The sequence below is a fragment of the Cebus imitator genome, unplaced genomic scaffold (genome assembly GCF_001604975.1).
Source record: "Cebus imitator isolate Cc_AM_T3 unplaced genomic scaffold, Cebus_imitator-1.0 Scaffold27, whole genome shotgun sequence".
Lineage (NCBI taxonomy): Eukaryota > Metazoa > Chordata > Mammalia > Primates > Cebidae > Cebus > Cebus imitator.
The window spans coordinates 2,707,873-2,721,363 of NW_016107342.1; the positions used below are offsets into that span (position 1 = coordinate 2,707,873).

Here is a 13,491-nt window from a genome sequence, read left to right on the forward strand (position 1 = left end):
TTTTGCTCTGCATTTGCTTGGTAAATCTTCCTCCATCCCTTTATTTTGAGCCTATGTGTGTCCTTGCATGTGAGATGGGTTTCCTGGATACAGCACACTGATGGGTTTTGACTTTTTATCCAATTTGCCAGTCCGTATCTTTTGATTGGGGCATTTAGCCCATTTACCTTTAAGGTTAATATTGTTGTGTGTGCATTTGATCCTGCCATTTTGATGCTAGCTGGTTGTTTGCCCATTAGTTGATGTGGTTTCTTCATTGTGTCAGTGGTCTTTACCATTTGGTACCTTTTTGTAGTGGCTGATACTGGTTGTTCCTTTCCATGTTTAGTGCTTCTTTCAGGAGATCTTGTAAGACAGGTCCGTTGGTGATGAAATCTCACAGCAATTGCTTGTCTATAAAGGATTTTCTTTCTCCTTCGCCTGTGAAGCTTAGTTTGGCTGGATATGAAATTCTAGGTTGAAAGTTCTTTTCTTTAAGGTTGTTGAATATTGGCCCCCACTCTCTTCTAGCTTGTAGGGTTTCTGCTGAGAGATCCACTGTAAGTCTGATGGGCTTCCCTTTGTGGGTAACCCGATCTTTCTCTCTGGCTGCCCTTAGCATTTTTTCCTTCATTTCACCAGGGTGAATCTGACGATAATGTACTTTGGAGTTGCTCTTCTTGAGGAATATCTTTATGGTGTTCTCTGTATTTCCTGGACTTGAATATTGGCCTGCCTTGTTAGGTGGGGGAAATTGTCCTGGATAATATCCTAAAGAGTGTTTTCCAGCTTCAATTCATTCTCTCCATCACATTCATGTACACCCAGGTACACCTATGAAACATAGATTAGGTCTTTTCACATAATCCCATATTTCTTATAGGCTTTGTTCATTTCTTCTTTCTTTTTTCCCTAATCTTGCCTTCTCATTTTATTTCATTGAGTTCATCTTCAATCTCTGATATCCTTTCTTCTGCTTGGTGGATTCGGCTATTGAAACCTGTGTGTGCATCATGAAGTTCTTGTGTTGTGTTTTTCAGCTCCATCAAGTTATTTATATTCTTCTCTTAAGCTGTTCATTCTCGTTAGCATGTCGTCGAACCTGTTTTCAAGGTTATTAGTTTCTTTGCATTGGATTAGAACATGTTTAACTCAGAGAATTTTGTTATTACCCACCTTCTGAAGCCTGTTTCTGCTAGTTCATCAGACTCATTCTCCATCCAGCTTTGTTCCCTTCCTGATGAGGAGATGTGATCCATTGGAGGAGGAGCGGTGTTCTGGTTTTGGGTGTTTTCATCCTTTTTGCACTGGTTTATTCCCGTCTTTGTGGATTTATCTACCTGTGGTTTTTGTGATTGGTGAATTTCAGATGAGGTTTGAGTGGATGTCCTTTTTGTTGATGATGAAGTTATTTCTTTCTGTTTTTTAGTTTTCCTTCTAACAGTCAGGCCCCTCTGCTTTAGGATTGCTGGAGGTCCACTCCAGACCCTGCTTGCCTGGGAATCACCTGCAGCAGCTGCCGAACATTAAGGGTTTCTGCCTCTTTCTTCTTCTGTTATCTTCGTCCCAGAAGGATACCTGCCAGATGTCAGCCTGAGCTATTCGTTATGAGGTGTCTCTTTGGATATATGGTGATCGGGGAGCTGTTTGAGGATACATTCTGTCCCTTATAGGAGCTCAAGTGCTAGGCTGTGAGCTCAGTTGTTCCGTTCAGAGCTGCTGGGCAGGTACATTTAAGCGGAACTTGTAACTGCCTTTTGTTCCTAAGGCCTCTGTCCTGGGAAGGTGGGGCTTTATTTATAAGTTCCTGGTGTGCTGCTGCCTTTTTTCAAAGATGCCCCGCCCAGCAAGGAGGTAGCCTAGTCACTGTCTGCCAGCAGAGGTGTTGCTGAGCTGCCATGGGCTCTGCCCAGCTGCTGTGTGAACTTCCTTGCAGTTTTGTTTATAGAGGTGTAGTTAGAATGGCCTTGGTAGTGATGGTCTGCCTTGGTAATGGTGGTCTGCGTTGGTAATGGCGGACTGCCTCGGTAATGGCGGACCGCCTCGGTTATGGTGGATGCCCTTCCCCCCACAGAGCTGGACCATCCCGGGTCCAGCTGCGCTTGCTGTGAAACTCTCAATCCACAGCATTTCAGATTGCTGTTCTTTGTTGGGGATCACCTGGCTCCCTGTTTCAGCCCCTTCTTTTTTCAGTTGAATGGGTTGCTCTGTCTCCAATGCATTCCGAGGGCCGGTTGAAACAGCCGCCCAGATTTGTGTGAGGTTTTGTGCGGAGACCCGCTGCGCCAGCTGTAACAGCTGTGCTGGAAACTCATGGCACTATTCAGCCTGGGAATCTTCTGGTCTGTTTGGAAATGCAGCGATCACCTACCCTCTGCATTGTTCTTGCTGAGTACTGCATTCCAGAGCTGTTCCTATTCGACCATCTTGGATCCCTCTTGGTTTTTGTTTTGATTTTAACAAAATTCTTATACTTATCATAGACTTTGATCTTTTTAAATAAAATTCACATTACATTGTGAATGGGATCCTAGTCATTAGGTCCTGATCTTCAGTTCAGGCTAAGACTTTTAAAATTACCTTTTGATAAATAAGCATTAAGTTCCTGTTTGAAAACACCCATTTGGCTATGTGGAATCAAGAAAGTTGTTACTTCTTTGAAAGATGATTTTTCAGTAATTTCTAAGTCATTGCATATTTATGATCATATATTGTTAGGTATAGAAAATTAGACCCTTTCTTATACCGAAATAAAGATTTAGCTAGATATACTACCGAATCTAGCTTGAAAGACTTGGGGAAGTGGGTAATAACATTCTTGTGTCCTTGTATACTTGTGTCTAAAAGAAGGCTTGGATGACTTTGTAGAGTAAGTTTTAAGGCCATTAATTCTGTATGACTTAATTGAGGCAATACAATTTTTGTGTATCCCCAGTTATGATTAGAACTTTTTAAAAAATAAAATGATACAGTTCTTTGTCATTTATTTCTATTTCTATAATTTTTGTCAAGAATTATTGTCATCATGCATATATAAACTTTGAGGGATTCATATAGCCTATTGAATTTGATCCTCCTGACTGAAAAGTGGGTTGACTAGATGGACTGGATGTCCAGTTTACAAATGGGAATAGTAAGGCCCAGAGCCAGCACTAAACATGATCTTAATCTGAGATTGACATGTAATGGTTCTTATTGAATATGATGGTGGTTTTACAATATTTTCCCTAGATACCTTAAACGAACTGAAGTACTTGAGAGGTAGATAAGGAATAGATGAGGGAAGGGATGACATAAAAGATACCTTGATTAAATGGAGAGCAGTGATAGATAATAAAATATATATTACATCATTTAATTAGCCCGTTTCTAAGTGTCTTACCTGTATTATCACATTTGTTCTCAATAATAATCCTATCAGATGAGTACTGTTTTTCTCATTGATGAAAAATTTGAGGTCCACAGAGGTCAAAAGAGTTAGGCCAAGATTACACCTTTGGTAAATGGAGTAGGAATTCTGCCAGTCTGCATTGGCTGCATAGCAGTATAAGATCATGTAATTGAGTTCTTCCTTAGAACCTGAAGGGATTGCTATAGTTCAACAGTTCTAAATTCTGTAGGTTGAGAGAGTTTAGTAAATTTTGAATACTGGAACTTGTCTTAATTCATGTTAAGGTTCTATTCTACAGGATTACAATTTGTACAAATATTGTCTATCCTTTATGTATCTAAATGTTTCTTATCAAAAAATGATGGTTTGAATTTATATTGCTCTAGATAAGGGGCATCCAGTCTTTTGGCTCCCTGGGCCAAATTGGAAGAATAGTCTTGGGCCACACATAAAATACACTAACAATAGCTGATGTTCTTTAAAAAAAGACAAAAAAAAATCTGAATGTTTTACGAAAGCTTACAGATTTGTGTTCTGACATATTCGAAGCTGTTCCTGGGCCTCACGTGGCCCATGGCCTGCAGTTTGGACAGGCGGACAGGCTTGCTTTAGATGAAGAGGAAATGGGTTAAATGATTTCCACAAAATACCACTAGTTACTTCTGGTTGGTAAGAGGATACTTTAAACGTAGATATTTCCATTTATTTCCAATTGAATGAATGTTTAGTTCTCTTTAAAGTTTCAGTTTTTGGATTTATTCAAAGATTTTTGGTGTTCATATATTTATAAAATAACTTAGTAGTATATGAGATAGTTGTTTTAAAATACTAAACAGCCTATCTAGGCTGTACTTACTTATCTTTTGGAATTTTACTTTAGCACACTTGAAGAGCCCCAAGTAAAAAGGCAAACATTAAACTTATTTAGGTTATCAGTGTTCTGCTACAGCTTTGCAGCAAGAGTGGTTTTGTTTTTGTTTTTTTTTTAACCACCAGATTTAGGAGTTAATATTTTTTTCAGGTGGTTTTTTTGTAATACTAGGCAAAAGATAGGTCCAGTTGTTTGCGATTTATTCTCGCAGGAAAAACTATGAAGTAAACAAGTAAAATTATGAAGGAAAGAACTTGTGAGGTCCTTGTGTGAAGTTCTTTACTTTTGAAGTGCTTTTTTTTCATATCATGGTAAAATTGGACCAATTTAGTTTATACTTTGTAAAATTTGCTGTAGTGTTAATACTGCTGGCATTACTACTGCTTTTTATTTTCATTTTTTAAAATATGTAGAGTGATAAATGAAATATGTTTGTTTATATATAACATTAGAAAGTTTCTGGGATGCTAAGAATGACTGAATAGGTTGTGTTGTGCTCCCTAGATTTTTGCTCATTTATTTGTTACTTTCCTCAAACTGATGATTCTTCTGAGAACACCTTGATAATTCATCTTAATGATTTATAATGAAATATACATGTGGTTGGCCACTTATGAATTATATCAAATATTATATATCAGCTACATTTTTTAAAGGTGCCAAAGTGTTCAAAATATTCAAATGTTTAACATTTTAGGAAATCTTAGTTTGTGTCTCAAACAACTAAAAATTCTTAATTACCGCACTTTTACACATTTGCCAAAGTAGTTTAAATGTTAATTTGTAAAGCAGTACATGATTTTGATTTTACAGTATGCTTCACATTAAGTAAATATGAACTACCACTTTGTAGCCTTAAGAATGATGTGGCATATGGAATTTGTTGTGGCATTATTATAGCAACTAAGTTAAGAGTTTTTCCCGTTTATCATTTTGAAGCAAAATCTCATCTTCATTTAAGTGGTGAGATGGTGAGACCCTGTATTTCAGTCGTGGGCCACATAGTGACGTGTTGGTAAATAACAGACCACATATGCAATGGTGTTCCTGTTAGATCATATAATATCTTATTTTTACTGTATTTTTTCTATGTCTGGATATGCAAACACTTACCATTGTGTTACAGTTGCCTACAGTATTCAGTGCAGTAACATGTTATAAAGGTTTGTAGCCGAGGAGCAGTAAGGCTATGCCATAATAGTCTAGATGTGTAGTAGGCTATAACCATCCAGGTTTGCGTAAGTGCATTCTATGATACACAATGATATCTCCGGACGACACAATTCTCAGAACATACAGTCATTAAATGACACATGACTGTATTTTATGTGCCCCTAAGACAGTGAAAAAAAAAAACCTAAATGGAAAATCTGAAACACTCAACAGATAAAGCTGAGACACCAAAGGACTATACCCTCTATGTGAAAAAAGTATACCTACCAGGCCAGAAGAGAGAGCAGTAAAACTTGAATGTTTCAACTCTTGTTATTGGGATGAGGGTGGGAAAAATCACTTAAGTATTTGAACCATAGCCAATTCTCCTAAGTTTGCATCCTGTATTCCCGTTAACAGTAAGTGTTAAAAGACTAGATAGCTTAGAGACTTTTAATGATCTCTGATTGATGGTGCTGCCAAAGTGACTGGCATAAATCAACACAAATTCTTTGAAAGATTCAGCTTCAAAGAAAGAAATCGTAAAACATGTCTCTGTTATGTGCATCCTAGAATTAATAGAAAATAGGAGTCATAACATTGCCACAAAGTAGATTTTTTAGACTTTGAAAAACAGCCTTTTCTGGGATGCTCAGTCCTGTAAAGGAACTTTAAATTTCTCCAATTCTTAACAACAGTTTTTCATACAAAATGCAGTATTTTGCATATTTTTGGTTTTGTTATTTGGTTTTATGTAAACATCACAGTTTTGATTTAAATTATATTGATGATCTGTTTACTTTCAGGATATTCAGTTGTATTTAATTTAGTACTTGCGGATTAGTTTGTCAGATAAAACAAGATTAACTAGTCTTCACCTCCAGAATTTACAGAGATCTCTGAGGGAGAATGTAGCTTTTTATTTGACATTAAATCTCACTCTGTAATCAATACCATGATTTCCAGTCTAAAGGAGTATTTTTGAGGTGTTTAACAATTTTAGGTATGGGAAGAAGGACAGTTAAAGAGAGAACTCTGTCAAACTCTGTATGTTCTTTAGTCATTTTCAAATATTGCCTGCTGTAAGTCTCATTGGCCTGGTCTAGTAAACTCTTACATGTTGGGTTTTTTTGTTTGTTTGGTTGGTTTTTTTTGTGGCTTTGTTTTTAAATAAGATTTTATCTTTATATATGTTATAAAGTCAGGATATTTCAATTTGAAATTATATTTATTTGTACAATCTGTTGCTACCATGCAGGAGAACCTAAATATTCTATTGCATTATGCAGATTTTACTGTACTTTTAAAAATACCTTTAATTCTTAGAGAAGTTACTTTGATTGGTTTTTCTCTTAAGTTTTCAAACTTTGATCTCTCAATTTAGCTTAGAATTCTAGTTTTGGATATGTTACTAGCTTTTGATTTTATATGTAGGTCATTTAAAGTAGCAGCTGTTTCTCTCATGCATCTTGGTTGCTTTCCCACACAACCAATTACCTGATTCTGCATATTTTACATTGGCCTAAAGCAAAATTAATTGTAAGGTTGTATCTGTTGGCAGGAGATGTATGGGCTGGGAGTAAGCTTACTTATAGTTCTTTCTCATTTCATTGTTATATTTTTTTCTCCTTACTTTGTAAATTATTTCTCTGATTCTGTTAGTCTGGATGATAGAGGCTTGCCAGTGCTTCTGTTTTCAAATTCTATGCCTTAATAAAATATACATTATTTGGACCATGTTGCAAGTCAGCCACCACATTCTTACAGTAACAATTTCTGTCAAAAAGTTCTTGTTTAATGATGTTTAGGCAGTTTATTGGTTGTTTTTAATCTGTTAACTCCATGGTACTTCATTTTAATAGGTACTTTAGCCTTGTTTAGCCTCATGGTTGCTTTCACAAGGAATTCAATTCAGTGTGTGAATGTTCTTACATACCTTCAGAAGGCTTGAATCTCTGTGTTCCTACTGACTGTATGCTTATTCTTTTCTGTTGTTTTATTTCTCAAAATGTTCATTTACTTTGAAATTGTTTAATAACTGGTTACCTTGTTTCATTACCTGTGATTATTGTGTGTAATTTTTGTCCCCTCCTGAATTTCCTTAGATCTTTTTAATGGTCATTAAAATCAAAATTGTAACATGGGATTATACTAATATAGATGAGCATTGGGTCAAATTCTTAAGAAGCTTGTCTTAATATTCAGGATTTATATTCAAACTTAGTAGAATTAATTCATGGATTTGAATGGCAGTTCTTGGTGAAGTAGTTTGAGCTACCGGACTAATATCTTCAAATATTTTTGTATGTGCCTTAAGTTTTCTGTACAAAAAAGGGTAGATGATTTGTGATTTTAAAAGGTTGGTTTTTTTTTTTTTAATGTATTTTTTAAAACCACTGTTTGGATATTAAGCACCTTTGATCTGGGATTTTGAAATGTGCCACATTGCAAAATTTATTCAATACGTATATGAAAAATCAAAGGTGAAAAATGCTGAAAATATTTTATCTTAAATTCTCTTGCTCCAAAGAAGTGAGAAAAATATGAATGTTGTGTTACAACTACATTAATATTTTTTTAAATTCAGGCCAGAAAAAAACCTAATAGTCCAAAGTTTTAAATTGACTTGTTAAAATAATTTTGATCATATGTATAAACGGTGACATAAATATTAAAATAGATAATTGATAAAGTACTTCATTCATTCAACAAGCACTTACTAAGCATACTATTCACATGGTATAGTGTTGAGTGGTTTTTAATCTTAAGTTATGGGATTCTTAAAGTCGTATTAAGTGCTTGGTCTTATAGTAACCTTTTTTTGCTTTTATTTTAGATGCCTGGAATGATGTCGTCCGTAATGCCTGGAATGATGATGTCTCATATGTCTCAGGCTTCCATGCAGCCTGCCTTACCGGTAATCTTGTGAAAATAACTATTTTCTGTGAAGTAATGTTTTGATTGATTGCTTTTATCTATGGAATAATAATATCTATGTATTTTATAGGCAATCATGTTAGCTATTGAAGTGCCTCTGTAGTACTGTAATAAAGTATGAGAATTACTGTGAGCTTTCAGTTTTAGTTTCTTTTTTTTTTCCTTTAATCCATCTTGGGTTATTTTCTTTGTTTTTTTGTTTGTTTGTTTGTTTGTTTGAGACAGTCTTGCTCTATGCTCTGTCACCCAGTCTGAAATGCAGTGAGTGGCCTGATAACAGCTCACTATAGCCCAACCTCCTGGGCTGAAGCAATACTCCCACCCCAGCCTTCTGAGTAGCTGAGACCACAGACACATGCCACTATGCCAAGCTAATTTTTTAAAATTTTTTGTAGAGCTGAGGTCTCCCTATGTTGCCCAGGCTGGTCTCAAACTTCTGGGCTCAAATGATCCTCCTGGCTCGGCCTCCCACAGTGTTGGAATTACAGGCCTGAGCCCCTGTGCTTGTCCTGGATTTAGTTTATGTAACTTGAATGATAGGCATTTACATTTTCCCCTATATTGACATTATACTGTATGTACATCCTTATTTATTAGACTAATTCTCTATTAAGCAAGACCAGAATACTGAAAAGTATACATTGTGAGCCAGAAACTTTATTGGTCTGATAACATTTAAGTTTTAAATGGTAAATATTTGCCTCACTGAGTGTTAATTAAAAATTGATAGAATAAGATTTAATAATACTAGATTTAGAAATCAGGATTTAATTGGAAATCTAATTCTGAGACTTCAGCTGTGGCAAATTAATTAGAAAATCTTTTGAACAGCCTTACCACCTCTGTTGGGTAGTATAGCCATATAAATTGTTACGAAATAAAAGTTAGTTTAACTTCTTTATTTTTTATTTATCTTTACCTGATACCCTAGTGGTTGTAATGAACAGATGTGGCATACTCCATTGGGGTGGTAAGTTTGCAGATGTCTCACCCAAAACCCTAAAACAGATACATTTCAAGAATTCTTTGTAATACTGGGGAGTAACTCCTTGCATATAATATGTAAACATTTCCTGTGGGGTCCAGGGCAGTGCCATCTAATTTCTAGTGTTAGTATTATTAAAGCAAAACTTAATGGATATTCACTGAAGTTGGGATAAATGAAGGTTGTGGAGTTTCATGTTCATTTAGGGCAGGTTTTGCCACTGTAGTGAGTTTTGGTACCATATTTGAAAAAAGTTGGTTTTCAGAGTGTTTTGGTTTCCAGATTGTGGTTAAAGGGTTGAGTACTTGTGTACACTTGGTGACTATATAACATTTAAACTGCTTCCATAGCCCCCGGTTGCCAATCTCTTTTACAATTTATAGCATGCTTGGGGAACTGAGACTAGTAAAAGTTTTACTAAGAATCTTTGAATTAGAGGTTTGAGGATTATACATAGCAAGTACTGATTTCAATGTGCTTTATGAGGAATTTATATAAAATACTTTTTTAAAAGATGAATAATACTAATTTCATTTTTCTCTTACAGCCAGGAGTAAATAGTATGGATGTAGCAGCAGGTATGTATACTATGTATAGTGGTATGTATTAGACCTCATACTTAATGGTAGTCCTGTCAACACGGCAGGTGCTCAGAGAGTATATATTAAATGAATGAACTCTGGTTGAGTTCATATTTGTACTTAGCAAACAGAATGATGTAGTGGCTCTATACTTCAGGTGTTTAGTATGAGCCCTTCTTGGCCTTCTGGACTACTTCAGAGTTACTTTCTTTTCACCTGCTTGGCCCTTGTATTAATAGTCATTGGAATAAATATCAGTTCCCAATAATTGGCCATTTTGACGAGTGAAACTTTAATATATAATAGTAATGCCTCCAGTATTCATGAACACATAGTTTTCCACATAAATTAATATTCCACATGCTGAACTTCATCCCACGATTATGACAAGATTTTTGTTTGTTTTAAACCCTACTGGTTGAAAGTTGTTTAAAATATACTGTGTGCTTTTCTGCGGGTTCAAATGAGACTTAATCTTAAGACGTTTCACAGATTTCGTTATTTATTTAAACTAAAATATTCTGAAATACCTAGTACAATTATTTTATTTTATTTAGATATCTAGAGCTGAGTACTGTTACCCTCAGCAATCCTGGAAAATTAGATTAACTTTTATTAGTTACTCTTAAGATGCGTTGGCCCTATAATTACCTTCTATAGTAGCTTGAGTATGGTAGATTCTTCTATAGTAGCTTCTTTTTTCAGTATATATGAACTTTGTTTTGTTTTACATACAATCTCCATCTTCTTTTTATTTGTACATTTAAATTACTAGCTTCTAAAGTTCAAGATGATTATTATGAGCTTTGTGACTAACATGCATTTCAGAATCCCTTAAGGATTTTCCTGTAATAGCATAGGACAGTACCATCTAATAGAACTTTCTGCAGTGATGGAAATGTTCTGTAATCGGTACTGCTAAATACAGTAGCCACTAGACATATGCAATTATTGAGTATTTGAAATGTGGCTGGTGCAATTGAAGAACTGAATTTTTTAAGCTTTATTTAATCTTAATTTAAATTTTAATTTAAACCTTATTTTAAATTTAATTTAAAGGAATAGCTGGTGTCTGATTTGTACAGCACAATTCTGGAATTTAGATAAACTTACCAGGAATCTAAAGCTATAGAATCAGTGGTGAGAGGCATTATTAGTGCTTTAGTAATACACTTAGTAGAGAACAAGGAATAAGCAAGATAGATACCTATTATAGTTTAAAAAAAAAAGAGAGAGAGAGAGAAAAGGCAAAGTTGAATACTTTTCAGACTGCCTCCAGGTGGGTTTGTAGAAAGTTCAAACTCTGAAAATGTTTTGCACTATAGATGTTTATTTTCTGGAAAAGATAGCAAGCATATAGGTCATATGAGACAGTCAAGACAGTCTCAAAATCTTTGGTTAGAGAGGAGGAGGAAGTACTATGAATATATGAATAAATATTAAAACTATTATGAATGAGAGCATGATTTGTCACAGTATAAATATGTTGCCTGTTTTTTATTTTTTAGGTACAGCATCTGGTGCAGTAAGTACTCTTTAAACCTTTGCAGTATTTTAATTTCATACTTTAAACCTACTTTACTGGACAGACAGCTAAATCTTTACATTAACCCATAGTTTTCCCTTTTTTTCTATTCCAAGGATTGAAAGATTGATTTATTTTAAAATCTAGTTTTGGTGGGACTTAATGAGAGATGAGAATCATATGTATCAACTTTTAAAAGGATTTAAATTCTTCCCTCCCAGTTAGAAGGGAAGCAGAACTTGTTGGTGTACAGTACTTACCTAGTAATTACAAGTTAAGCGTTACATTAGAAGGTAATCTTTTCTCTTTTTGAAACAGTGTCTCTGTCACTAAGACTGGAGTGGAGTGGTACCATCTCAGCTCACTGCAACCTCCACCTCCTCAGGTGATCCTCCTGTCTCAGCCTCCTAAGTAGCTGGGACTACAGGTGCCCCCACCACACCTGGCTAATTTTTGTATTTTTTTAGAGATAGGGTTTCACCATGTTGCCCAGTATGGTCTTTAACTCCTGTCCTCAAGTAATCCGCCCACCTCCGGCCTCCAAAGTGCTAGGATTACAGATGTGAGCCATCAGGCCTGGCCCATTTGATATTATTCTACTATAAGTACCTGCTTTTATTTTTGAAAAAGCATAACCTAATGGGTTTTTTTGTTTGTTTGTTTGTTTTGCTTATTTAAATAATGCAGGCTTATTGGGAGTTAAACAAGGCAGACATAAGAAGAAAGTAAAATTCATCCTTAATTTTTTGACCATGAGGGAACCACCACCATTAATATCTAAGGAACTTTTTGTATGCTTATTTGTTAAATACACTTTTGTATTTTGTTTTTCTTGTTTAAAAGTTTATTGTGAAAATCTGTGTAAGTTTCTTAATGTAGATGTAATTTTTTAAATGACTTTGTAAAGTATTATTTGGCATACAGACACATTAAACCATTCACTTATTAATGGAAATTCAGTTTATATCTAGGATCCACTCCCAATTATGACCCCTCTTTTTTTTTTTTTTTTTTGCACCTAAGAAAGATTCCAGAAATAATGTTTTTGGGTTGGCAAGTATGTAACTGGTCATGTCGTTTTTCAAGAATATAAAAAGACATATCTAATAATGGTGCAGTACCACATCTTTCTCTTCAAGAATCTCTGGCAGCAATAACCGGTATCACTCATTTGAATTTTGTAAGTGGACATGGCTTTAAAGTGATAGTTCTTCTTTGTCTCTTAATGAGATTGAACATTTTATTTGGTATTTGGCTTTCTCTTCTGTTAGCCTATCCCCGTCCTTTCCTGTTTTTAGGTTGGGTTATTTTTATTTTTTTCTTGCAAATTTTATTTTGAGTTTGTCAAATGTTATTGGTGCTAACCCTTTAATAATCATGAATTTCAAGTATTTTTCTTTGTGATTGGTCTATTGATTTTTCTTTTGATGATGCTTGCCACACAACCTTTTAGTATGTTAATCTGCTAATTACATAGTTTATCTTTTAGTTTATGAGTTTATTGAAATTTTTACAAAAGTTTCCTCATTCTTATATTTTCCTTTTTTTTTTTTTAACCTTTTTTTAATCAAGTGTTTGATTCATCTGAAATATCTATAAGATGAATAGCCAGTCGTGTCAGCTATCAAACCATTTTTTCTGACTTTAATTGAAAGCTCTTTATTGTCTAAGATATCTTAAATTCTCACATATTCTGGCATTTATATCTGTGTTTCCTTTTCCACTGTTTATTTCTATTTGTGTATTTCTAAACCAGTATTAATACTTTTCCTGGCCAGGCGCATTGGCTCACGCCTGTAATCCTAACACTTTAGGAGGCCAAGGTGGGAGGATTTTTTGAGCCCAGGAGTTTGAGACCGTCCTGGGTAACATGGTGAAACCCCATCTCTACAAAAATACAAAAAGTAGCCGGATGTCACAGCACACACTTGTAGTCCCAGCTCTTTGGGAGGCTGAGGTGGGAGAATTGCTTGAGCCTGGGAAGGTTGAGGCTGCAGTGAACCAAGATCACGCCACCACCGCACATTAGCCTGGATGACTGAGTGAGACTGCCTCTCAAAAAAAAAAAAA

At 35.1% G+C, this 13,491-nt stretch overlaps 1 protein-coding gene across 1 annotated transcript in view; it reads left to right on the plus strand.

The window, feature by feature from the left end:
• The window catches only part of PRPF40A (pre-mRNA processing factor 40 homolog A), a 59,403-nt gene that overhangs the window by 12,897 nt on the left and 33,015 nt on the right, over positions 1 to 13,491 (plus strand). The window contains 3 exon segments of the mRNA XM_037736588.1: positions 8,230 to 8,310; positions 9,863 to 9,893; positions 11,405 to 11,421. Of these exon segments, the coding sequence (XP_037592516.1) occupies positions 8,230 to 8,310; positions 9,863 to 9,893; positions 11,405 to 11,421 (129 nt within the window).